General features: G+C 36.0%; 1 protein-coding gene across 2 annotated transcripts in view; it reads right to left on the bottom strand.

The window, feature by feature from the left end:
* OXR1 (oxidation resistance 1) overlaps positions 1–25,717 on the bottom strand; it is a 64,725-nt gene that overhangs the window by 26,798 nt on the left and 12,210 nt on the right. For both annotated transcript variants that reach the window (XM_062491215.1, XM_062491224.1), the window contains exons 5-8: positions 18,291–18,475; positions 14,202–15,001; positions 10,267–10,435; positions 6,993–7,155 (exon numbers count right to left, since the gene is read on the bottom strand). In XM_062491215.1, the coding sequence (XP_062347199.1) occupies positions 6,993–7,155; positions 10,267–10,435; positions 14,202–15,001; positions 18,291–18,475 (1,317 nt within the window). The remainder of the gene's footprint in view (positions 1–6,992; positions 7,156–10,266; positions 10,436–14,201; positions 15,002–18,290; positions 18,476–25,717) is intronic.

Raw genomic sequence — 25,717 nt, 5'->3', positions numbered from 1 at the left:
TAACAAGCTACAGACATCACCCCCTTCTCTGCCAAGTCTGGGGAATCTTAAAGGAATGGAGAATATGCAGCAAAAATATTTCAAACTTTCTCTGGAAACAAAACATTTAAGGAAGAAAGCAAAAGCTAGTGATACAACTAACTCTTCCACAGCCTACTTTATCAGTCATCTTTTCCCTGCCCTTCAGAGAAAGAAAAAAAACCTCCCTTCCCTAACAAGAGCCAACGCATTGTTTCTCCAAAGCTGGGAAGGAAGAATAGAATCTGATGAATCAAACCCTTTTTTGTCCTGTAACATTTAATCTTAAACAATTCTAACAATTCAGTTAGAAGTTTCAGGCTTCTCTCTGAATAAAAATTACTTTTCCCAGACCTTCTCAAAAGGATTTTGAAAACTTGCTCAAAAGAAAAGAGAGCAATAAAATTCTCTTCAATCTGACAACTCAGTTTTTCCATTTAATTACAGCTGCAAAGTTGAAGAGGAATGAATGCACAAGTAACATTATGAGATGCCCTGACCGTGTTTTGCTGCTCAGGTCTGCAGCAGCAGCAGCAGCCCCCATGAGCTGGCAGCTGCCCTCAGCTGGGAACATCTGCTGCAGAGGGAGGGTGGGAGAACCTGAGCAGCACCAAGACACAGCACACCCAGGAAAGTTGCAAAACTTGTCACTTGTGGTAGATCTCCACCCCAGCCACAGAAAGAAGCCCACATGAGAAATCTGACAACTAAGCAACACTTAGTTAAAGATGAATAAACTGCCGTTTTACTTTTTTCATGCATTTGGGGATTACAGTACTGATCTGTTAACTGGGATCAGAATCTCATATCTTGTTGTAATTAATGTTGGCCTTGCCATCAGTGCTCTTAATAAAAGATACTAGTGAGGAGCACCAGCTCACACAGGACCCCTGTGCAGAACAGCAGCAAACACTTAAGAGCATCCACCTATTTCTTACATAGACAATAGAGCAACAGAATGTATCTAATTACACTGAATGATAATATTGTCGTTGTCAATTTACAACCAAGATAAAGATCTCTACACAATCCACGTGCATAATCCTTTCAGTAATTTTACCTCCCAATGCTGTTTCTTCTAATAAATTAACCACCTCAAAAATACTTCAGTAGTAAGCAGAGAAAAAGGAATGACAACAAATAAAGGTACAACTTACAGAATGTCATTTCTATTCCAAACCAATTACCTGGATTAGACCTTTTGTCATACCAGATTTCAAATTATCACATGACAAGATTACATAACACTGAAACAGGGCAGTAAGGATAGTAACCCTCAACTTCATTAGGAAGACTGGACACCGGATGTGAAAAAGGTTTTTGCAGCTGGGTAAGATGGAACTATTTTGTTCCATAGTCACTAACAATGTCCTGCTACCAACCACAGCAACAGAAAAGTCATGACACAGAATTCTACAATCCCCACACTAAATATTCATGCTTTCTGAGTAAGGTTACATCAGTAGACAATATATTTCCCATGCTCCATCCCTCTTAAGAGACAAAGTTTAGCCGAGCGGGATAACAGGACAGGCAGGGGAACATATTTACTCAGTTTATTTACAACTTGTTGTTGATTCCACATAAGTGTCAAGTTCAGGCGTAATGACATCAGAACGCCGTTGAAATAAAAATTAAAAATCAGGTATGGCTTCTATATAAAATGACTACTCTATCTTCTAGAACAAGCGTGTCTTTGTAAAAAACGTTGCAAGTGAAGCTAACATGGGGTTACAGCTAAGTAAGGTCTGACCCCTTTTCCCTTTACAGTTACAAGAAACACAAACATGACGAAGAGCTATCTCCTGTAGTGTCACTACAACATGGACTGGCACAACTTCTTAGTTGGCTGAGAAAGTTTCCATAAGAAAGGAAGTCTAATTTGAGAAGCCATCCTTTGTTTCCTGTCAGCAACTTGGGGAAAGGGGAGGGGGGGGGGAAAGGAAGTATTTTTCCATCTCAAAGTTTTCCTGGGGATTTTCAAAGGTATGCTGAAAGCCATTAAGAATGTCAAAGGCATAAGCTTTTTAGCTGAATGGCTCTGCTTTAACTCTTAGCAGAGGGACCATCCCAGATCCCTCTATTAGATATGTGAAATAGTCATCAATTACAACTGCACATTCATTATCCCAACTACAGGACAGCTCCAAATCATCAAAACCTCTGAATTCCCACTTACAAGTTATAAATAGATTCAATTAAGTAGTGACAACAGATCAAAAATAGATTAAGTAGTACAGCAAATCAAGAAATACCCTAATGCATGAAGTTGAGAGACAGTACAATACCACTCAAGTTAATTGCAAAAGCTAGAATGAAAGTTACCAATCTCTGCAAAGAGCACTGGATTATGTAAATAGACAGAGTCCTTTTCCAACCACAAACAAATTGACAGAAACATTTCTAGTATAGCACATGACTGCTAGAATTGAAGAGACTCATCCTCCAGTACAAGAGCAAAGCCTATTAAACATTCTGTGGTAATGCACAGCAACACATGCACAGTGACACATCCAATCTCTTAACTGACAACACACGATGTGAAAACCAACTAAACCATCTTGCTTGTATATCCAATTCATTATCATAGACAGCCTTTCTAGAAACATATTGGAAAAAATATTCTTATTCTGAAGACTTAGCACGGTACATCCTTACACATCCTGTGCAATGTTTCATTCAAGAAGCCTACAAGTTCCAGGCTTTCTCTTCTCTCTGCTGATCCAGTGTTATCCAGCTTGTCATACAGCATTATGTTCATATCACATTTTAAAATGTAAGACACAACAAGCAGATGTTGCACCAGCATCCAAGCACTGAAATACACAGTAGAGAATGGAAGCAAACTTATAGAAGGAACATGATTAAGAACACAAAAATTTAAGACAGCAGTGCATTCTAAAACTGCAGTATCCACTTCAATACAGAATGTAGGTTCCAGTTCAGATCCAATACAGAACTTAACATCTGAAAAAGGTTTCAAGACTGGGATATTGGACATAGGTGCTTATCTGACCAGGAGACAAACATTGTTCGTGACTTTCACATTTCCATAAATACACAGAAATAGAATTCTGAGACACTCCAGAAGTTACAGCTTCGGAAGAATGTTAGATTTCTGAGTGTCCAAGTCAAATAACATTTCCGGAAGACAGAACTTCAATTGCAATTAATGGTTTGATCTAGCAGGCATTTTCAAACCACATCTTAAGTGCTAATTGAAATTCAGCTGGACAAGCGAGTTACTGCTTTCCAGAAGCGTTGTATCCGTGTTCTCAACAGACATTCAACAGGCAAAAACAAAGATAACTACTATGAAATGCAAGTCCAGAACATGACCTATCAGGTCTAGGAAAAATATTTGCAATTATCTATCAACTCAAGCTTCAGTTTGGAAATTAACTTCTAGACAGTTTTAAATCAAACAAATTTTCATTATTTCTTCCAAAATGAACAAGTTAATGAAAAAAATGAAACTGATGAGCTTCCAAGTACTTTAAGACCAGTTTGTGGGTCCTAAGACAAGAAATTTCCTGTTTTCAAACATCTTGTGAATGAGTATTTACATTTATATGGACATTAAGTATAACTCAATATTGAATAATGGCAACGAGAACAGATAACAGGGAAGGGAAAGGAAAAATCAACACTAAACAAGAATTACTCTAAGGTTGAGCAATTCAACTGTTTCCTTAACAGATTTCAGGTTTAAATAGGAGCCTACTATACACACAACTTGAACTTAAAAAGGAAACAAGATTGGACCGTAAGTACCAATGGAAATTGCTTCTGAGACACTGCACAACAGAAGGCATCAGCTTGCTGTCAAGTCTTGCCACGTTTAGATGCAAGTAGAGAATATGCTTAGAACAATTTTGTTTATTAACACAACAGTATTCATCATTTGTACTAACAAATATAGAAAGCCATTAGCATTTGAACTTAGAGCAACTAAAAAAATACCATGATAAATATACCTTGTAGCTCAGTATAGATGGTAAAAAAACCAACAGGAAACAACCACAAAACACAGCCAAGACAACAAAAATAAACCACCCCAACAATCCCACATGACTCAAAACAGCCTCTTCCTTGGTGTAAGCCCATTCACTAAAGAAAAAGATAAGAGATACTTGAGACAAATAGATGGGGATAACACAACTGAGAACTTAGCATCACAGTTTCATTTCTTAGCATATTAAATAAAGTTACTGCCTATTCGCTTCTAGTGGATACCACAGACAAGTCTTTAGCATGAACTGATCTTAAGTAAAAAAGTATCCTTTTCATAAATCTTTGCAAATGACACAGGCAGAGTCCTCTCTGGAAGACCCACACTAAGCAACAACACCAGTAACTGCAGCTACAAGGTGCTTCAGATAGATTGCTTCAAACTCTAACCCTGAATTAGCCACCTTTACTAACCCTACAGTTAGACAGCAGTACATTCAGTTATTTCTAGTAAATCAGTTATCTATCAAGGGTGCAACACAAAAAGAGAAAGCTAAAGGATTGGCTGGACGTTTTTTTCCTGACACTATGTACAATGCCGTATTTGATCAAGGTAGAAGCAAGCAGACAAAAACTGAAGTTTGAGTAAGAGTTTGGTCCTACTTACTAATAAACTTAATAAACCAACACCTACTACTTGTTTCATGTTACTGATCTTTGCCTTTGCTTATTACTTCCTCCCATTTCTTTCCCACTAAACTAACATACAGTTTCTCAAAGTCTATTGATAAAAAGTTGCAGCTGCACCTGAATGTTTTAACAGAACTAGCAAAGAAATCAAAGCTGTTTCAAAGCACCACCTGGGTTACCCATTAATCCTCTTCCCTGTTCTTCTAGTTTTAAGATACTGTACAATGACAGCAGGGAGAACACGTTTTGGAAAAGAAAGGTACTCCACTACCTTCATCCTTTGGTAGATCAACAGTACTTTGTCATGCGTTTCCACTTCCCTCTCACCCAGAGTTTTCCCATCCTTGTGATCTGAAAAAGGCAGCCTGTTTTTCAGCCAAATACCCAGAAAAATACAGTTCATCTGCTATTTTAGATTTCCCCGGAGCAAAAACTGACAGAAGAAAAGCTGGTTGCATTGAAGGTAGTATATTGATTGAAATGACAACCCAAATTCAGTGGAAATAATGCGTATGATGTCTGTAATAAGGGCTACAATTCCCCACATTTACTCATGTTTTCTAGCATACATGCTAAAAGCAACTAAAATAGTTTTATGTAATGACAGCTCAAACTATCCAGTACTGTCAAGCATTTCTAATTAGACAGTTTAAGAGTTTCAGATTTGTGCTACAAGTCAGTCATGGAAGTCACAGCACTCAAATTAAAATGCAAAAAAGACAACATTAGCATGTTTCTTGTACTTGCAAAACATTTTTTTATAATGTTATCCATCTCACTAATCACATTAACATGCAAATCTAGAAAATTATTATTTGATAATATTAAGAGAACCAAGTTCAACAGTTTCACATAACACATAGAAATAACAATATTTTCAAAATGTTTCCTGCAACCATTTACAGAAAAGACCTAAATACAACCTTAAGGTGTGGTCTCATTCTGTGGTAAATAACTTAGATTTTAATCCTTGCATAAAATATATTGCCTCAACTACTTTCAGAAATAGGTTCTAAAACCAACCACATTCCATCATGGAAAAAAACCATTTTCAGTATATTCTATGGAAATTATTCTGCAGTTATATTAAGGTGCTAAATTACTGAAGAGCTCACTAAAAGAGATATACTATGCTTTAAACCATAATATAGATCACTATCCACTGATCTCCATGCCCCAAAAGGCCAAGTTTTAAAACTTGAGCAAGAATTAACACCAAAATACATTGCTGGTAAAAACTCAAGCAATATATATGCTGAAAATACACACATGAAAGAGATTATGTTTTTATGATACTAATTTCAATGTCTCAAAGCAAAAATGCTTCATGCAGTATCACTCAGTTGCAGGGAATGTTTTGCAACCACGGCCTAATACTTCAACTAGCTACATTTCAACTCTGAATTCAGAGTTCTATGGCTCTAAGTTTTGGAGCTAAGCAGAAAACCTGTAGCTAGACTATTGCAGTTCTTTAAAATTTCTTTTATGCTCTACATAAAACAGTGTAGACTTCCTTAATTTCAACATGTTCCACTGCAGGGTAGGGGTAGGGGGAAGAAAAACAAAATGAAATCTTACAGTCAGAGACTGCAATTGCTGCCCCAAGACTCAATTAGACAGTGCTGATAGGATACTTCTACAAGATATATACGACAAGAATCAAACTTTCGACCAACACTTGACTGTACAAGACTACAAGTGCTTTAACTGCATGTACACTACAAAACAAAACCACGTAGACGTGTAAAGATGTGTCCATAGAAACACAGTGGACACAGATTCACATGAGAGAAATGCACTTATTATTAAAAAAAAGAAGAGATAGTCCCAGTTACAATATATTTCTAAAATAAATTCAGCATTTTAATGCATGAATAAATTACAACTGAGAAAGTAACCACTAAATTATTGAAAAAGAGGTCATTAATAGATGTTCCTTTCTGCTTTTGTTGTCCCATCCCTTTTTTAGAGTCTTGTCAATAAATACTAAACACTCTAGATACAGGAATAATCAAAATAAGAAAACAAGTTGAGACTGAAAATTAAGTCTGCTTCACCAAAATTCCAACTTTGTTGCTGTATTCACATTCTTTTCCTTAAGAGTTTTAAATTACAATTTGCTCCACATAAAAATGATTTGGAATTGTGAAATGTTGCCCTGATCTGATGTTAGAGCAAAGCATTAGGATGGCATAAATTGAACAGCCATGATCATGATAATAATTCTAATAAAGTGGATAAAATCCTAATTTTCCTCTTGGAAAATATTTAATAATATTTTAATATATTCTTGTGAATGTATAAAAAAAATCTTTGATACTGTTCTTCCTTACCTCCCATTCTTTAGCAGCATCTTCAGTACTTGATTCTTCACTAGTTTCAGGCTCTTCCTTCTTTTTTACCACTATAAATCCAGGTTCCCGAAGAGACTCCCCAGTATCTTCTGCATATATTTCTGGACTCCACTGGATAAAGAAGACATACAAGTGATCTGTCCTAGAAAAGACAAATCACAACACACAAAAGCAAAATAAGGTAAGTTTGTGATCTTTTCGGTCACGTCTAATAATATTAAGTTAAAACAAAAATACTATTTCATATTTTACTAGATACTAGAAACATAATTGAAAAAACTAGCTAGGTTATTTTGTTTTTTGCTTTTTTTTTGTTTGTTTGTTTTTTAATTTTCAAATATATGAAGCTGACTCTGGAGAAAAAAAAAACAAACAGGAAACAAGTGGGCAATGGATTAACTGTGATTTCATATAGAAGTATGGTCTTTCAACCACTTCTGTCCCATTGGACATCTGCTTAAAATTGAAGTAACTCCCAAAACAAAACACTAAGACTTTTTTTTATTTTATTTAGAAAGAATTACATAAAATCAAACAAAATTAGAATTAAAAAATGTCTGCATATCTGTTTTCCTCACTCCTGAAGAACAGCTGAGCACTTCCAAGACTTAATGAGAATTATATAAACTGTGGGAAGTACTACAGATGTGGGGATATACAGCTAAAAACATGCACATATATATATATATATATATAAACCATAAAATACAGACTATTCCACCTATAGTAAGTACCAAGATTCAAAGTTACATCCTTTTACATAATGTGCCACAAACAGCACTGTTCTCCAGTTTAGAAGAGCAAAATCACCCAAATTCACAGGAGGAAGTTATTTGCAATCCTAACAGATGTCAGTCTATCCTGTATTTGCTGCAAGTGCACAGACAGAGCATTCAGGAAAAGGACTTTCAATGCATCCACTAGCATCTCTTGATTGTGGAAAAGAGATTCAGAGCTAGAGCTTCATGGCTCTGGCTACAAGAGTTTGGATACTCCTTATGTCTTCAGATATTTGCTATATCTGCGGACCATATTAGCATGAAGAATAATATTTGAGCCTTTTTTCTTCCTTCCTTAATAATCCTTGAAAAACTGAACACTTGAACAGCAAGAGATACAGAACTGCAAAGTTTCTCAGAAGTGTAGTTATGTTTTTCATGTGCCTCCACCTAAAAGAATGCCACACACAGGTTTGTAGTAACAGTGTCTGAACAGGGTCAGTTACCTAAAGTCACCCTTGTTAAGGCTGAGGTTTGTGAATAACAATGATAAAAGGGAAAAAAAGTGGGGAACAAATCTCTCTGGCAGTAGGAAAGAATAAAACATTCTGGAAACATAAGGTTAGGTCAATTCTATCACAGAAGTGCAAACAAAAAAAGTTGCAGACTCCTCATGCACTGAATGAAGCATCAATTTTACATTGTCATACAAGTATGAAAGTTTTAGGTCCCGATTTTAATTTTTCAAGAACTTTGAGTTATATATAATTACAGCAGTTAAAAAAAAGTACATGAAACTTGATTCTTAAGGAACTCTAAGACACACCTTCCCAGACTGGCTCCTTTGAGACTAAGAATATTAAAATAAAGCTGGTTTGTCAGATACCTACTTTTCTCTCTTACTACTCGGTGACAAAGATTAAGGGAGTGGCGCTAAGTATTTTCACCTATGCAGACTACAACTCAGCAAGACTAATACCAAAATAAGAAAATGAACACCCCACTAAGAGGACATAGCTTTTTCTTTACAAAAAACATAGGACACACGTCAAATGAGTAAAGTACTGATACTGATATTATACTGCCCCATTCAGTTAGAGAGAGACACCCTTCACAGATGAAATAATTTCCAAGGAGATCACTACAGACTGCAAAATAAGAACCATTTCTTCAAAAATAGGTGATCAATTCTGCTTTATGCCAAAGTAAAGTGCTTGCTACATTAGAAAATGAACCAAAGAGACAGTAATCATTTTCATGAACTAATCTAGATATCACTGCCATATATGAAGCATTTATATTTTTCAAATTAAATATGATACTACTACAACGAGCAGATTGGAGTTGATTGTAACCACAAGAGAACTCCTGGTCCAGACAGGTTTAACAGCAGCAGAATTAGTGGGACAAACTTTGACTCAAAACTCCGCATTCTCTCTACCACTGAAGAGGTAGCAGGGGTGATTTTTAAAAGCAGGTTAGTGATGCACTGCCTGACTCAATTCTACCTATTGGATAAGTATAACACTTGGATGCAATTTCAGCCCATCACACATTTCCATGCACAGTGGACATGAAAAAAAACCCACAACCCTGCATTTCTTGTTCCATCCAACTTCAGTATAAAATAATTTTGTGCCTGCAATCAACCTTTTCCCTTTAAATTAAAGAACCCCACTCACTTCTAATTTTCTTTATATGCTACACTTTCTAGGCATTAAACAGTCTTGCTGTTTTCCTCTGGACTCTCCAATTGATCCATATCTGTCCTCAACTGCAGTGCCCCAACCAGACATTCTATGCTATTCAGCTGAAAAGGAAAGATGGAAAAGTGACTTGACCATGGTGGGTAGGTACTTATACCAGATAATTGATAGTTTTTTGTTTCTTTCTTTTCCCGCAGCTCTATGACAAGGATGTAACACCCCTAAAAACCACTTTCAGGCTGAAAAGAAGTCAGAGCAGCAAAGATAATTTCTGAATACAAGACTGTACCAGTGAGTGAGCATGAACATCTCAGATCTTTGAATGAGTTCAACAAATTTAGGTATTTTTCCAGCAGACATGCTTAAGTTGATTCATGGAAAGATTTTATGTTCCATACACAAAGATAAGACAAAAGAACCCCAGCGAGCTCTTCTGAACTCAGAGAGGAGTTTTAGAAAGTTTCAAATAATAGGAAGCACAGATAATGACAGAAATTTTGCTGCAGAACTTACTGACTCCACCAGATAGCACTTGAATCTTTCTTTCATTATTTACTTGCTACAAACAAAAGTCTAAATGATATAATAAGAAATTACTTGCCAAACTTACAAGTAACTGAAGAAAATCAATAAAAAGCCAGTAAGGTAATGAGGTACTCCAGTGGCAAATATAATACAAGTCAATCAACAGCATTCTCAGACACTGATCCTTTTTTGTGATTATTTAGAGAGATACAGTCACTGCAAAATTTTGAATGGTGCAGAAAAAAAATAAAAAGCTCAAACACCTACTGTCAGTTGGTGATTTAAAGTTTACCCATTTCTTACCTTTCTTGTGGAACAGCAAACCAGTACTCATGTTTTTTGTCCCTTTGTGCATACTGTTGCATTGTTGCACTTGCTTGAGAAACAAATGTTTTCCTCATGGGTTTTCCAACCCTGAGACACAGAAACTTATGAGAACGATGCCGTCTCTTTTCTTTCACAACAGAAGAACCTATTAATAAAGACAAAGTAAGCTATCCACAATGTACTAAAGAGCTTCACAAAATAATTAACCAATTTTATATTAGGCAATTGAGGGATACAGGACTTTTATATAAGTAATGGGAGATGGGGTAAGATAAGTAGTAATAATAACCTGCCCTTTTTGTTACAAAAATCACATCAGCAGAATTAACTTCAGAGTACAACACACTAAATAATTCTAAAATTCATTTCTGCTTCCAGCTACAGACAACATTACTACAGCATTTCATCCATGCTTGTAAGTATTCAGAAGGTATTCTTGATGCATACTCCCAACATTGAACCAGCACCCTCCCACTATTAAACACCTATCCCACATACATGAAAATGATATTGTGTTAAATATGTGTTTTGGCTTGATTCACCCGTGTCAGAGCTGTTAGTTGCTTGTAATTTACAAGGGAAACATTCTGGCCCTACTGATACAGGATTAAGATTAATTTTAATTTTCTAGCTATATCAAACACCTTAGTGGTAAGAACACCACCTCAGGATGAAGTATACTGGATGTTGCAGTACAGGATTTTTCTCTCTGGTAGTGTATTTAATTGAGCTAATAGAATTATATGATTACCCTCGAGGTCCAAATTGTCAAGTCAGCACAAGGCAAAGGAAGAAGCCTTCTTAAAATTGTTTCTTTACTAGATTATTTGTCCAATTCTCCAGCCACAAGAGACTTTTTTTTAAAGCAAGAAAGGAAAATGTAAATTGAAGAGTTATTATGATCAGTTATGACACTGAAGGGTTTATCTTAGCTCTGGTATTACATGTACATACAACTAAGTTTCAGCTTCCCAGGACACACCTTTTCTTCACAGCTGAAGTTCTCCTTCAGTGTTTATGCAGACCAGATCCACTAGGCACAGAAAACATCACCTTCTTGCTCTATAAACATTGCAACTATGTTTTCTCAATGAGATCTTCACCATGAAGTTTAGAACAGCACTGTTCCACAAACGACTATTTTTCTAGTAACTATTTAAACATGTGCCTACTCATTTTCAGTCATGTTTTCAGTCAACATTTTAGAATTACATCTGTACCATACAGTATACTAAGTTAGCTGTAATAACATGCATTATTTGGAAGCTCTAAGGTAAATTGTCAGATTGAAAAAAACACCAAAAAGAAACAAAAATAAACAAAAAAATCTGTTTCATAGGACTAACATGCAAACTCTGCGGTAGTAATAGATAAATACTCTTTAAACAATTTGCTATTTGTGATTTTGGTCCTTCAGAGGCAGCAGATTAGGACTTCCCTGAGCTCAGAGAAGTGGGATTAAGGTTCCAGCTATTAGATAAGATAAATTGAGCCCTGCTCCAAGTTTCAAAAAGACTATTTCAGATGCCTTTTTGTGAATTCTCCAATATCTTCCTGTATATTTGATACAGAATTAATGAGATTTCAGCAATGGCTACTGTGTCTCGCTTCTTGTCTTTCCTTTCAATCTCTGCCAATATTAAGATAAGCAGCAAATATTTTGACATGTTATCATTAATTATATTTTAGCTTGTTTATACACACATGGAATTATAGATTGTTACAACTTCTCCAAAGTATCAACCACATCTAGCTTTATTTCAGTCCAGTGGTTAACAAAGGTGTCCGTAAAAACAGAAGCTTGGGCAATAAAAGACACAAGCAAGACCTTTTCAGTTATTCTAGTCTACTCATAAGTATCTACTTGCATTGCATCACCTGCTCAACATTCAGATAATTAACTCCAAACACAAACATCTGACCTCTGCAAAATTCAAAAAAAGTAGGTCTCAAAACTACCCCGAAAGAGAAAAAATTCAGCTAAGTTCCTGCTACATAAAAGAGACAAAGACTGTCTAGATAAGTTATTGATCCAAGACTCATAGTATGACTACTTCAGAGTTTATTTTGAGAAAGGCTATTTGAAAATGCTTACTATATTTCAAATGACCTGGCATTTTTAGTGACCTACTGCTAACAGATGTCATATTCAGTCTGATTGTTTCCAAGAGCTTTACAACAAATCTTTTATTTTGGCTCTGTTTAATTGTGCCTGTAGAAGCTTCACCAAATCTATCTAGGTTGAGAAATATTACTTCATAATTTACTCATTTATTTGCATTCTGCTAATACAGTATGCAAGAATAACAAACGTAATAATTCCTACTGAAGTTAGATTGAATTGGTAGAAATCTCCAAAAAAGGATCTTGTGCTTCTTATGTATTTTTCACTGTACTTTACCCCATTAACCTTGAGTGAGGCAGCAGCACTACGTGCATATGAAGTTTCTAGGCATCATTCTCCTGTAGGATTGTATGCAGACACTTTTTTGGTTATATATGTATTTACTCTATAAATATACAGATCACAACACGTGAATAACCTGTAGTCATTCAATGATACACTCTAACAAAAATCCAAGACTAATGTATTTCATGCAACTGAGTTACAAATATTCATTTGTAAGAAGAGCTGCAATTGTGCCAACGAACACCTAGTACCTGAATTTTTTAAAAGTCACAACCAGCAAATACTGCTAGATGACATTTGTCAGAGGACTACTTCTAATATTTAGGGCATAAAAGAAACTTGGCACAGAATGCTTCAAGTATTAATCTACTTCAAATTTCAAAATTCAGCTGTGTCATTAAAAGAAGAATGAAAAAACCCCAACCCAACCAACCAAAAAAACCCCAAAAAATTTAACAAGCAAAAACTATTATATAAGATTTTTAAGTGTAGATGAATTTCTGTTAATCAAAGAATGTATTCTATACAACTGAATTCAATTCAATATAATTTCAACCTTAATAATTAACATAATGAATTTAACCTTCAAATGCACTTCGCTTTAATGCCTGTCACACACTAATAGATTCTATTCTAATCTCCCAAATATGGCACAATTAAAACAAATAGTTCAGTTATCTCCATTAGTCAGATGGGAAGACATCAGAAAATAATCTGCAAGTTTTTTAGAAAGCCAAATCAAATTCATCGAGAAGCACATATTTCTCTACAATAAAAACTTTAACAGACTTTTAAGTATAACTTCCAACTAATAATCCCAGACTCTGATCTTTGCACAAGAATCAAGGTGCTCAAGAAATAAAACCTAGCCCTTCCCTGTATCCACAGCACTAGTTTCCTACCATCTAGCCCTTATTTGTCCTGAACTAAGATTTCTGGATTCTTAACCTTGTTCTAGTCAGCATCAAAGTATGACAAGACACAAGTGAAAGAACATTCTGAAAGCATCAAACCCAGCGTTAAAACTCCAGTGTTTGTGGCTCACACCATAAAACTTCATGACAAAGCAGACGTATCACAAACAACATTAAATTAATTCCCTAAAATTCAGTCACACACATGTACACTGGGATCAAAATTTAAGCAACAGCTAACTGATAGCTAAAGCACATTTTTTAGCAAGTCTCCTACAAAGATACTGTGATTTAATATGACCATAAATATAATTTCATTGAGGAAGAATTACAAAGTTATTAATGTTTTCAGTTTCCTAAGCAATGTTTTCTCCAATAGTTTATGCAGAAATTCACTTTGGAGTATCTTCAAGCTAATAAAGATAATTTAAGATTACCTTCATTGAAGATTATAAATCAAGATAATACAACCAGCACACAGAGATGTTGTACAGAATGAAAAAAATCCAAAACTTCTATTAAACTGGAGGGTGATACACTACAAATCTGAAGGTTAATACTATATCCATAAATACCCATTCACTCACCTTCTGACCGCCCATCTCCTACACATACAGCTTTCTGACTGATTTCTTTTTGTGAATCCTGGTGCATGTTTTCTCTTTGTTGCTTTGTTTGTTGCATAGTGTGAGTCTTCCAGAGCTTGCGGAGTTCTTCAACTTCTGCCTCTGAAGTTGAGTCTTGACTTTGCTCTCCTACTGCTTTTCTTTTGCTAGGTGTCTCTTGCTTTTTAGAGTCTGTGGTATCTGCAGTATCTTCGCAACCCAGACATTCCTCTTCCATCTCATTATCTGCTTTTTTTCCTACTGAGGAACTGTGATCCTTGGCGACTTCTGTCTCCTTGCTGTGCTCCTCACTACCCTGTGATCTTTGTAAAGACTGCTGGAGGACATCTGCAGTATTTTCACCAGGTTCTTGTCCCCCTTTTATAGACCTTTTAGCATGTTCTGAACCTAAGTGGGTTCCAAATGGTTTAACATCTCCAACCACTTCAGCACTGGGCTTTAAGTCACTGGCAGCTTCATTTGAGTCTGAAATGACTGTTAAACATTCAGCACTAGTCTGGTTTATTGTTTGGACAGATTCTGATGACGCTCCAGAAGATTTATCTTGTCGAAGCTCATCTGAGGAAACAAGTTCCTCACGTATTGGAGAGAGTTCTGATTCTGTGAATACATCTTCTGAGAGAGACTCCTCTGTGCTTCTTGGGGCAGTACTAGCACTGTCATTGCCCGTGTCCCGAACCCTGGAATCCGTGTCATCTGTATTGCTCTTCGCAGCTTTCTTGGAATGGCCAAATTCTCTTACTGACAGCTGTTCTACATCTCTGTTGAGCAAAATAAGGATGTTGTTAAAAGAGGTACCTCTAAAGTATCAAGCTCTTTCCTTCACTATGCTTTTTGATCAAGCTCTTAAATAAACACCCTAAAAACCAACTTAATCCAGAGCATTAGTAACAATTAGTAATAACAAACATAAAATGTGATCGCATAATGGCAAACATGTCTGATCTTTTGCCAGTGTAACATAGCTGGGACTTCCCAAGCTTATGACATGACTTTCACAAGAAACTCTCCTATGAAACTAACAAGATTGTGAGGGACACTTGAAGTGTAAAAATAAAATAAAAGCCAAAGTAAATACAACAAAAAACAACACAACCATAATCCCTAAAGGTAAAAATCATCCACAGTCTTAAGTTTTGTCTCCCCAACAGGTCAGTACAATTGTAAAGACATGTCCCACCCTACTAGGAAGCTGACACCTAGCTCAGAGGTAAGAGCTGAATGGCAGAAATTATCTGGTTTAACCTCAGATATCAAAGACAGTAAATGCAGAACAGCAGGAACTATCAATTTATGTCTCACTATTCTGCCCACAGAAAATACCTGAAACAGTGTTTAGTGTCTCTGGCAAGTACCTAACTTTGAAGATACCACTATTTGGCAAAATCAATCCCAAATTACTTGATACAACTGAAGATGCTGGTAACAGTGTTATCAGCAAAAAAAGAGCAAGCATAAAAATGTATTTTACCCCAAGGAAATAATCTTGCTTAAACATGCCTTTCAAAATAAACTAACTACCAAGTCTATGACTTTTAGAAGAAGACTAGAAAGGTACTATAAACATGCTCAAGTAGACCTACATAACTCAAGCTTTTCCCTGTTATCAAAAAACTCTGGGCAGTACACAGCCATCACAAAATATTCTCATATTGAAATGCACTCTTGACTAGAGTTCTCAACGTCAACTTCTTTGCTATCAGAAGCACGCCAACTCTTCCATTGCCTAGTACTAAATGCTTTTAAAAAGTTTGTACATTAATCAGTTTTTAAGGACAAATTCATTCCACAGTCTCACAACACTTTATATTCAGTTACATCATATTACTGACATGCTGCTAAAACTCAGCAAAGTGTTTGCAAAGCATATGCACCCTCTTATCTAAGTGTTACCATAAAACTTGTAATAAGCTTTAGCTGACAGTGTAATTTTGCTTACAAAGCATGTGGATTCAGCTTTAGAATTCATTACCCATTAGACTAGGCTATTTCTTTAAATTTTCAGGATTATGCTCATTATAGGTGCTCTTATACAAGCACAATGCAAGGTTCATGAAATCCGTAAAACTTCTCTTTGTAGTCAGACATTTTTTCGTCCAGTTGCAGCATAGATTGTGGCTTATATTTAGAAACCCTACAGCACAAAATTTCAGTTTTAAGAACCAAAGCATCCATTGGGCTTATGACCATTTTCCATATCAACAGTCTGAATATTGAAACATAAGAGTGCTTTCCCAAGTTTAAGCAGGTTTGACAATTGGCAAAACTGGGAGAGTGGAAGAAGGTTAACTAAAACAGGGGAATATGTAGGGAAAAAAAAAAAACAGTGCGAAAACATGATTTAAGTATCAAATACCACAAGACACTTGGGTCTTGTCAGATATAGCTGAAGTTGCTAGGACTTCTGTTTACAGGCTTAAAATATTTGATTTTTGTTTTCCCCCAGATTTACAAATATGCCACATACTTGGCTAATGCAAAGAAGTACAGGGACTGAAGAAAGTGCTAGCAGCTAGCTCCATCCACTAGTTTATAAAGCTGACAAGAAAGATAAATCAAATGGAACATGCAGGCCTCTGAATGCAGAGTGTGACCTTTTATTAGCAGACACATTTTCATTCCATTCCATTCCATTCATATTATAAACAAAATAGAAAATGCATGTGCTACAGGAGCACAAAAATCAATGGCATTATAAAGTCATTAACAAACTAAACATTTTAGAAAAATACTTGTTTTGCAACTGCAATATCATGATCCCAGCATAGAATCACCTAATTCTTGCTACTGTGCATCAACTGAAACAGGAACTGTGAGCAACTTTTTAAAACTCAGTCTGGAAAATAAATTTCCAGAAAGAAATCATCCCGAAGGCATCATCATTGTTCATCCAAACCCCCAAAAGTAGCACTATAGCAACATGTACTTCAGCTGCCCTTTCAATAGACATGTGACATCGGGCAGCAAACAAGATCATACCGAGACACCAATTCACTCTCAGGTTTATGCCAAAACTGAGCTTAAAAATGGTATGAGGCAAGTTACTACTTCTGAGTGTCCATCTAGTTAAGATTATCAAGAAAGAGGTGCTTAGGGTACTACCTATATGAGCTGTAAGAGGGCATTTATAAGCATTATTAAGTATCTTAAAAAATGCAGCTATTTTAAGTAGGTAATAGTGTCACATATCAAGTAAATAGCTCTACATTCTCTTGGTTAAAGAAGCCCAGTTCCCTGCAGCTAGATAATTGAGGCAGTCTGCAAATGTTTGAGCTTTATGGGCTGTGATAGGTAAAGGTGGCATGATTTTTTCTAATCCTTTTTGGTTTTCAAAAAAATTTATCTTTTTATGATGACAATATAAAAGCTCAGCATAAAAAACAGAATAGAAGAAAAATTTTTCATAACGCTCTTCAAAGTTGATTTTAAATGCCTGCTGCAATAAACACCAGTGCTTAGAGCTCACCAATCCAAATTCACTGTTTACTCCAAAAAAAAAAAAAAAAAAAAAAGCCTACACCTAAAGGTGACCATGCAGTCTCTCCCCTAGCCACAAAAGGAGAAAAATATACTCCTAGGCCCATGCTAATATACATAAATCTTGGAAAACCAGTTTAAACCATTTGATAGAGCAACCAGATTTAGAAGCAAGGGAAAAATGCTAAACAATAAAAATTTATACCTAAAATTGTCAAAGCTGCATTTTATTACTGTGAACATCAGTTTTTAAATTACTGAAGAACCAAACAACACCTGTTACTGTTTCCATAGTGGGGAAGGGGCAGAGGAAACGATGTACCACCACAGATCTTTACAAGACACAACAGGAGAAAATTAGAACCCATGTATATAAAAGAAGATTTATCCTCTCTCATATACAGGATGTGAGAACTAAAGGTAAACTTTCCATAGGTTCTTTCCAAGCCAATCTTTTATATTCTTTCCTAACAGGAAAAAGAAGGAAAATGCTGGCTTGCTAGTTTTGTATAGTCAATAACATGGTTACAGCTCAGATTTACTCAAAGCTTTACAAATACTGTTCTATCTTACATGCTTAATGACTCCTTAATTTTGCTGTCCACAATTTCCTTATACAGAGCAGCTGACATCACTTCTTCCATTGGACACATGATGCCATATTCTTCACAGCCATTCTCTTGGACCAGAGGATCCATTTTATGAGGATCAAACATTATATTATTTGGCGTCACTAGCAGCACACCATTGACCGTACCCTAAAATGAGAGGGAAAAGAAGTGGTAATTTTCCTCCTTCAAATTCCAGCTTACTCTTCATTTTTCAGTAGGAAAAAGATGTTTTCAATTTTTTTTTAAATTAAAGCCATTTTTTATTTATATTTAAGCAACCTGTTATGTTACTAAGACACCGTTAAACACAAGAAGCTAACATTTTCTGGGAAACCACCTGCTTTCCAAAAAGAAAACCGTTTTATTCCTCACAACTAAAGAATAACTGGTTTTAGTAAAGTAAGAGAAGTCCTTACACACTGAAGAATACACTAAACAGCTCCTCTGAGATAAGGAGACATCCTTCCCAGATAAGGGCTAAATTGGTAAGTTTGAAAGCATTTTTTGTCTAAAACTTGACTCTTTTCTCTCTCACTTTCTAGTATTTTAGAGAGACCTTCAAAACCTGTCATTTACCTTAATTGCTTTACACAAAAGTAACAGAGAGGTTGATTCAAGTCCTTCTAACTTAATTGACACATTGATTGGACAAACACTTACAGGAAGAAATTAGAATAAAAAATACTTAAGATTATCAATGACGAAACTTTGGATGGTTTTAATCACAATGATACTACTGCAGTATATGAATGCAAGCAGAGTTTAAAATTTGAATATGAAAAGCTTTGAAGTTGATATTCATACTATGAATTGTAGGGTTCTTATAAAACACAAGTATAAAAAATGAAGTTAATTTACAATATGCTGAACATTTTTTGAACAAAAGTTAGAAACACATGCAAACAACAATTGCCTGCTACAGAAATTCATTTAACTCTTAGAATAGTAGAGTTTGAGCTAAAAAATACTTCAGTAACAGATCTTGACTCCCAAAGACTTTATAAATCTGGACAGACATTCCAAACTTCCATGCAAGAACTCAGGTCACGTGCTGTTGACGGAATTAAATATTTATCTTACTGATAAAATATTCACAACTACTACAAACAGTGTGTATTGGAGGAGATTGTTTTCAATTTTGTTTCAAGAAGACATTAGCACAGTGCAAACACGGATACAGTTCTTCCTAACTCAAGAAATTTTGTTACCAAGTTATGGCTGATGATCTTCACAGTAGGAAAACAAAGATCCCAATGACTAAAAAGAAAAGTACAAATTATAAAAAACACAAACCAAAACAAAAATATTAACATCTACAACAATGAGCAAGGCTATTTCTAATATGGAAAAATGAAGATACGTCTCAAAAGCAGCCCAAGCATCTGTATTTGAGTCTCTTAGTTGTTCAGGGCTTAATCAGATTTTATGTACATCTCTTAGAGAGCAATACCTGTGCTGAAGACTTTGAAGTCAGCAGAAGACATTACATTATTTCCAAGATTTTAAAGTACTGAAACAAGACTGTTATGGGCATTTCTTTTCTTGCACTGTATTGTGGAAATAGACTTTCAAGGTTGTCCTCCAAGAGGACAGCTGCCAAGAAAAGTCAACAATTTTTTACATCTGTGTAGTCTAGAAACAAATTTAACATGACTGCAGAAGTCACTGAGTCTATGAGAAGAACAACTGCTTCTCTTTAAACAAACATAACTTCTGTAAATTGAGTACATAACTAAAACAAAAAAGGAACATCTTTTCTACATCTGAGCTCTTTCATTAATAGTCATGAAAATGGAATTTTATTAATACTCTCTAGATCTGACCCAGAAATTGTCATGGCCTTGATAGCAGTTGGATTAGATGATCATTGTAGATCCCTTCCAACCAAATATCCTATTCTATTCTTTCGCTGCCCATATACTGCATGTGGATCTTCAAACAGCCAGGCTGAAGAAAAAATAGTGAGGCTGTATGACTGCTCTATCTGAAGGATTTACGTGGTCAACACCAAGTTCCACAATTACGTATTACTCAGAAAGAAAAAAAAGGTGGTTGAGTTCATTAGAGAGCTCTTAATTTCTAGAATAATATTGTCTTCATTTGTTCAGTATCTCATGGACCTTCCTGATAAATTAAGTACACAGGAAGAGCTAAAGCTTTTGAGGCAATAAAGATTTTATTTTTCTGTCAAGGGGTATGCTCTCAAAACTGAGATATCATTCACGTCAACAAGCTCCAATGCTTTATAACTTGCTTCCAAGAGCACAGATAAGACTGCTTCAGCTGACAGCACAGGCAAAATTGATTAAAGAAAAATAGCTTCATATGTTTGACATTGCTTATCTGAAGAGTCACATCATCATAATAATACGTATGAAGAACCTACAACCACTCATTTCAATTGTCTTGTTTCAAACTCAGTTTTAGCACTTCAGAAAACACCAACGTGCCCCTCCCAAAGCCCACAAGCCAGGCTTGTTAATATCTTAAGGAACCATCACATTAAGGACAAAAATCTGTGCATGTGTGAGGCTGCTCACTACATAAAAAGCTTGAGATATCCTACTGTAAACAGAAGCTTCCTAGAGAAGACTGACAATCCATCTAATGGCAAAGAATCCCAATGGTACATTGACATAGCCTTAGCACATACAAAACCTCCTAAAGCCTACCTCTGCAACCTCAAAGACACTGCTAGAAATAATAAAAGCTTATCTTGACCTTAGAAAAAACACTCAACACCAATAGGTAGGCAGGCATTCAACATGAAAATTAATTGGAAAATATGTTTCCATGTAAAATTTACTACAGAAATAGAAATTGAGAATTAAACACCCAGACCTATCAGACTTATCTGTATAGCTGATCAAACACTTTACTTGCTATCACTATAAGGAAGTGAAAGATTATAGAGATCTTCAAAACAATGGATTTACAGCGTCTTTACAAGATATGACCTATTTCCATCTTATCTATTTACAAAACATTGCAGCACTTCTGGCTCACAAGTTACAAGACATGATCCACAGTAACATGAACACTTCAGGACACTCTTCTAGAGAACTGCTGCTCCAAATTAATAAAAATTAAATTCTTATTAATACACTAATTAGCATTAATATTTCTGTCACTTTTCATTATTACTTTAAAGGATCATCAAATGTTTAGCCAGATAGCTAAGTAATGCTCAGGTAAGAGCCAGTTAAATAAACATTTGGTTTGGCTGCAGATTTTAATCACTTTTTCAGACAAGCCAACATTTCTGACACTTTCTCTTACAATTTCTGTGACTCTTACAGGACAAATACCTTCTGTATTTACTACCTTCTAACTTCTTTGCAGGAGTAAAAGCTTCCTTAAAACTTATTACTCAATAGATATTGTTTCTAGTGTGGACAGAAACCAAGTGCTATTCTGGGAGGAAAAAAAAAAGGATAACATGGGAACAAAACATACAAGTGGGAGCACTTTAGCCAATTGGTTAAGAATGGCTCATTGCATTATGCTAGACTTCCCTGAGAGATGGAAACTGCAGCAAATTTAGCCTTTGAGAGCGAACACCACAGCTTTGCATAAGTCAAGATGAGAAGTGCTTCTTTATGTACCTGAAACTTCACTTCCTTGTTGGCTTGCTATTAAGCAAGTATCAGACAGATTTCTATGTCAGCACTCCTAAAATATACAGACAACTGATGTATCAGAGTACACAATGATGAACTCCCGAGCACTTTAGTATCATTTAAGGTTCTAAAACAACTTGGCTGGTTACTCATACAGTTATGCACTAGGGCAGCAGATGCCACAGTTGTCTCATAAAATACCCAGGAATGGGTAATGACAGTGACACCAGAAAAAAAACCTAGAGCATCTCTGTATGATTAGTGTGGCTGGCAGGACCAGGCAGTGATTGTCACTGTACTCAGCACTGGTGAGGCCACATGTCAAACACTATGCTCAGTTCTGGGTCCCTCAATTCAGGAAGCACATCAAGATGCTGGAGCAAGTCCATAAAAGCCAATCAAGCTGGTGAGTGGTCTAGAGACTGAAGTCCTGTGAACAGCAGCAGAGGGATCTGGGCTTGTTCAGCCTGGAGAAGAGGATGCTCAGGGTGGACCTTATTATTCTCTACAACTACATGAGAAAAGGTTGTAGCCTGGTGGGCATTGGCCTCTTCTCCCAGGTATCCAGGGACAGGATCAGTGGAAATGGCCTCAAGGTGTGCCAGAGGAATTTTAGGCTGGGCATCAGGAAGAGTTTCCTCACAAAAAGGATTGTTAAGCATTGGAATGGGCTGCACATGGAGTCACCATCCCTGGAGATTCCAAAACATGATTGGATGTGACACTTAGTGCCATGGCCTAATTGACAATACGGTGATCAGGGAAAGACTGGACTCAACCTTAGAGGTGTTTTCCAACCTAAATGATTCTGTAATGCTGCTCTGGATAAGTTACTTCCAACAAGCTAACTGCCCCTGCTATCTTACAGGCACCAAAGATGACTGAGAACCTAGTCTGCTTCCCATCTAATTTTTTTGGTTCCTTGCTTTTGGAGCAGGAAAAAAGCTCCAAAAGCTCCTTCTCTGACCTGGTAGGGCTACTTAATTTTTCAGTATGAATATATTCTTCAAAGTGAAGAATATCAAGGGGGCTTGTTTATGAAAAACAAAGCCCTTTCTATTCCCTTGTCTACCATTATTAAGACAAGAAGATGAATCCAGCTTCTCCTTTGTGAATTATTACATTGGGTCTTCAGCCCAGATCCATTTAAAATAAATCAAATACTCACTTAACATTTCAGAAACAGCTCTTTGACTTTATTTTTTGACAAATTCAGTTTTTCAAAATAGCCACATTAATTATTTGTGCTAACAGCATTGTTAAAGAGTGAGGTCTGCAAATGAGAGTACAAGTCCAAGTAAAAGCACTGGACAATGGCATGCACACTACCAACTGCTACATGACTCCAGTATACTGATGTTTGCTCTAATCTCCTAATATCCTAGTCCTTGAGGAAAAAAAGGAAAAAATGAACATCTATAAACAGCTTTCTATAGAATCTTTGGAAAAAAGATTTTTAGGACATCCTCCACAAAATAGCCAATTACTTGTGTCTCTTGGACCATAATTACTAAGTAGTTGTTGAGAGAAAAATACTAAAAATACTGTCTATGAAAATGAAATACAAATTAGACTCTGCATGTAGCTACTAAGTAGTTCAACATGATACTGTTAACAGGAAGTTCTGGTTCTGGACCAAAACTCCCCAAAACAGCACTTAGACAAGTCAAGTTTCCGCTACATAACAGACTTTAAAAGACATGAAGTAAAATTCTGTTCAGATGAAGTTCAGATTTAAGATCCTCAAAAGGAAAAGCCACTCTTACTAAAAGCCATGTGGACATCCTAGGTTTTTAAAAAAATAGGTCCCTTGGGTCTTAAAGCTGGTCCAGAAAATATTAATCCAGATACATAAACACATACATATTGAAAGTAGATTAAACTGCACATGCAGGTATTAAGTCCTGAATCAGTTTTGTCTTCTTACCATTAAAACTCTTTACACTTCAGGAAATGGAAGCTCTAACTCCCATGCAGTACATGAGATGGAAATCTGAACAATCCTTATAAATATAAATGTAAAGGGAGGCTTAGAGCTAAAGTATCACACTGGTAAGGCCACACATTAAGATTAGGCAGTTCAGTGAAGCACTAAGAAAGTTTGAAAGGACTCCAAACAAGACATTTTCAAAGATAAGTACTCTAAAGAACTCCATTAATTCTTGCACACACAAGGTTGAATAAAAACTTTAATTTATGATTTATTAAGCTTTTATAATGAAATTAACATTTATTTTATGTTTTGTTTCTTGTAGAAGTTTTGAACCTCAGTGTCCTTTCCACTTAATGAATAATAAATATGTGCTTTCTGTGCTTTCATTTCCAGGTTAGTGGTTTGGGTTTTTTCAAGTCTCAGCATTAGTAATTTTTCTTTAACTACTACATTCCAAAACAGATAACTAAGTTAGCAAAAGTAAAAGAATTCCAAACCTTCCTGACTAGTTTCAGTTACAATCAAGCAGGGTACTTTTTCACCTCGAGGAACAGTACAAAGAGTGAAAAAAACCCAGAGCAGCACACTTTTCTACAGCAGAAGCCAACAGTGCAGCTGTAAGGCAGGGCACAACTACACATGCAGGAAGCAGTGAGTCAAGATGTGACTGCAGCATACAGATTGCACTGATTTATTGTCTGTACAAAATGTGGCATTCACATAACCCTGTCCCTTACTGCACTCAACAGGCCTCTATCAGCAGCCAGAACCAGTTAACACGGAGCAAGTACAATGAACAGAGCAAGCATGCTGGGTTCCAACCACTGCTCCTCAGAGAATTCCTCTCTGCTTCTTCAGATAGTCCCATTTTTTTAAGACTGCCTTTTCTGTGTATGATTGGAGGTGGATTTAGTCACACTCGTGACTATCTTATGCTAATGAAAGCCTTCTTGCATAGACAAACTGAAAAAAGGCTTTCACTAAATTTCAGTTTACAAGCAGCACTCAGTGATGATGGACTTCAGAGCTGAAGCCGTAAAGAATGGCTAACTATGAATTTCAATAATCACTTTCAGAAGCAGAGGATGAATCTTTTTAGCTTCCTCCAGAAAGGTTTTGGAAGTTTATTATTCTGCATCATGAGAAAATATATTAAGGAGCAAGACAATATTCAAGAGGACATTCTTATAAATTACATGCTAAACTTAAAAGATCTCACACTCCGGTCTGAGCAAGTCTGAATACATTTTTCTCCCACCCACCTCCCCAACTATGGATAGACACTGCAATGGGTTATAAAACTTTTTAGAAACAGAATATAGGCTGTAATGCTGCAAATCAAAGACAGATGCTATTAATAATCCCTGTAATATTCTGAGGAGAAATTACAGCAGATGAATAATATGCTGCAAATTTTAACCCCAGATTTTTCCAGTACATCCACTTTCTAACAAAGGCTCACAGGTCTCAATTCCTCTGTATAACAGCACTTAACACTGGTAAATAAGCATGTACCTAGGATCAACCTAAAAAATTCACCTACAGACAATACAGTAAGCGAAGAAAATTACCTGCAAAGTAGAACAAAGTAAAAAACGAAGCTTTTTTTGCCTCATCAAAAAACAAAGCAGCTTTTGCCTCATCAACTTCTAACAAGTAGTTCAATACACACATTGTCAAAAGGCTTCAAGCCTAGACACACAGATTTGCAACCCTTTCTCCATCAGACAAAAAAACAAAAATTGCAGTTCTAGGAGATTCTTAATCTGTTTATCATTAGTGTACCTTATTTGTAAACCTATTGCTGAACAAAAACATTGATAGCTCTACATACAC

The sequence above is a fragment of the Cinclus cinclus genome, chromosome 1, assembly GCF_963662255.1.
Source record: "Cinclus cinclus chromosome 1, bCinCin1.1, whole genome shotgun sequence".
NCBI lineage: Eukaryota > Metazoa > Chordata > Aves > Passeriformes > Cinclidae > Cinclus > Cinclus cinclus.
The sequence above is the reverse complement of the archived record's forward strand: the minus strand, read 5'-3'. Positions and strand labels throughout refer to the sequence as shown.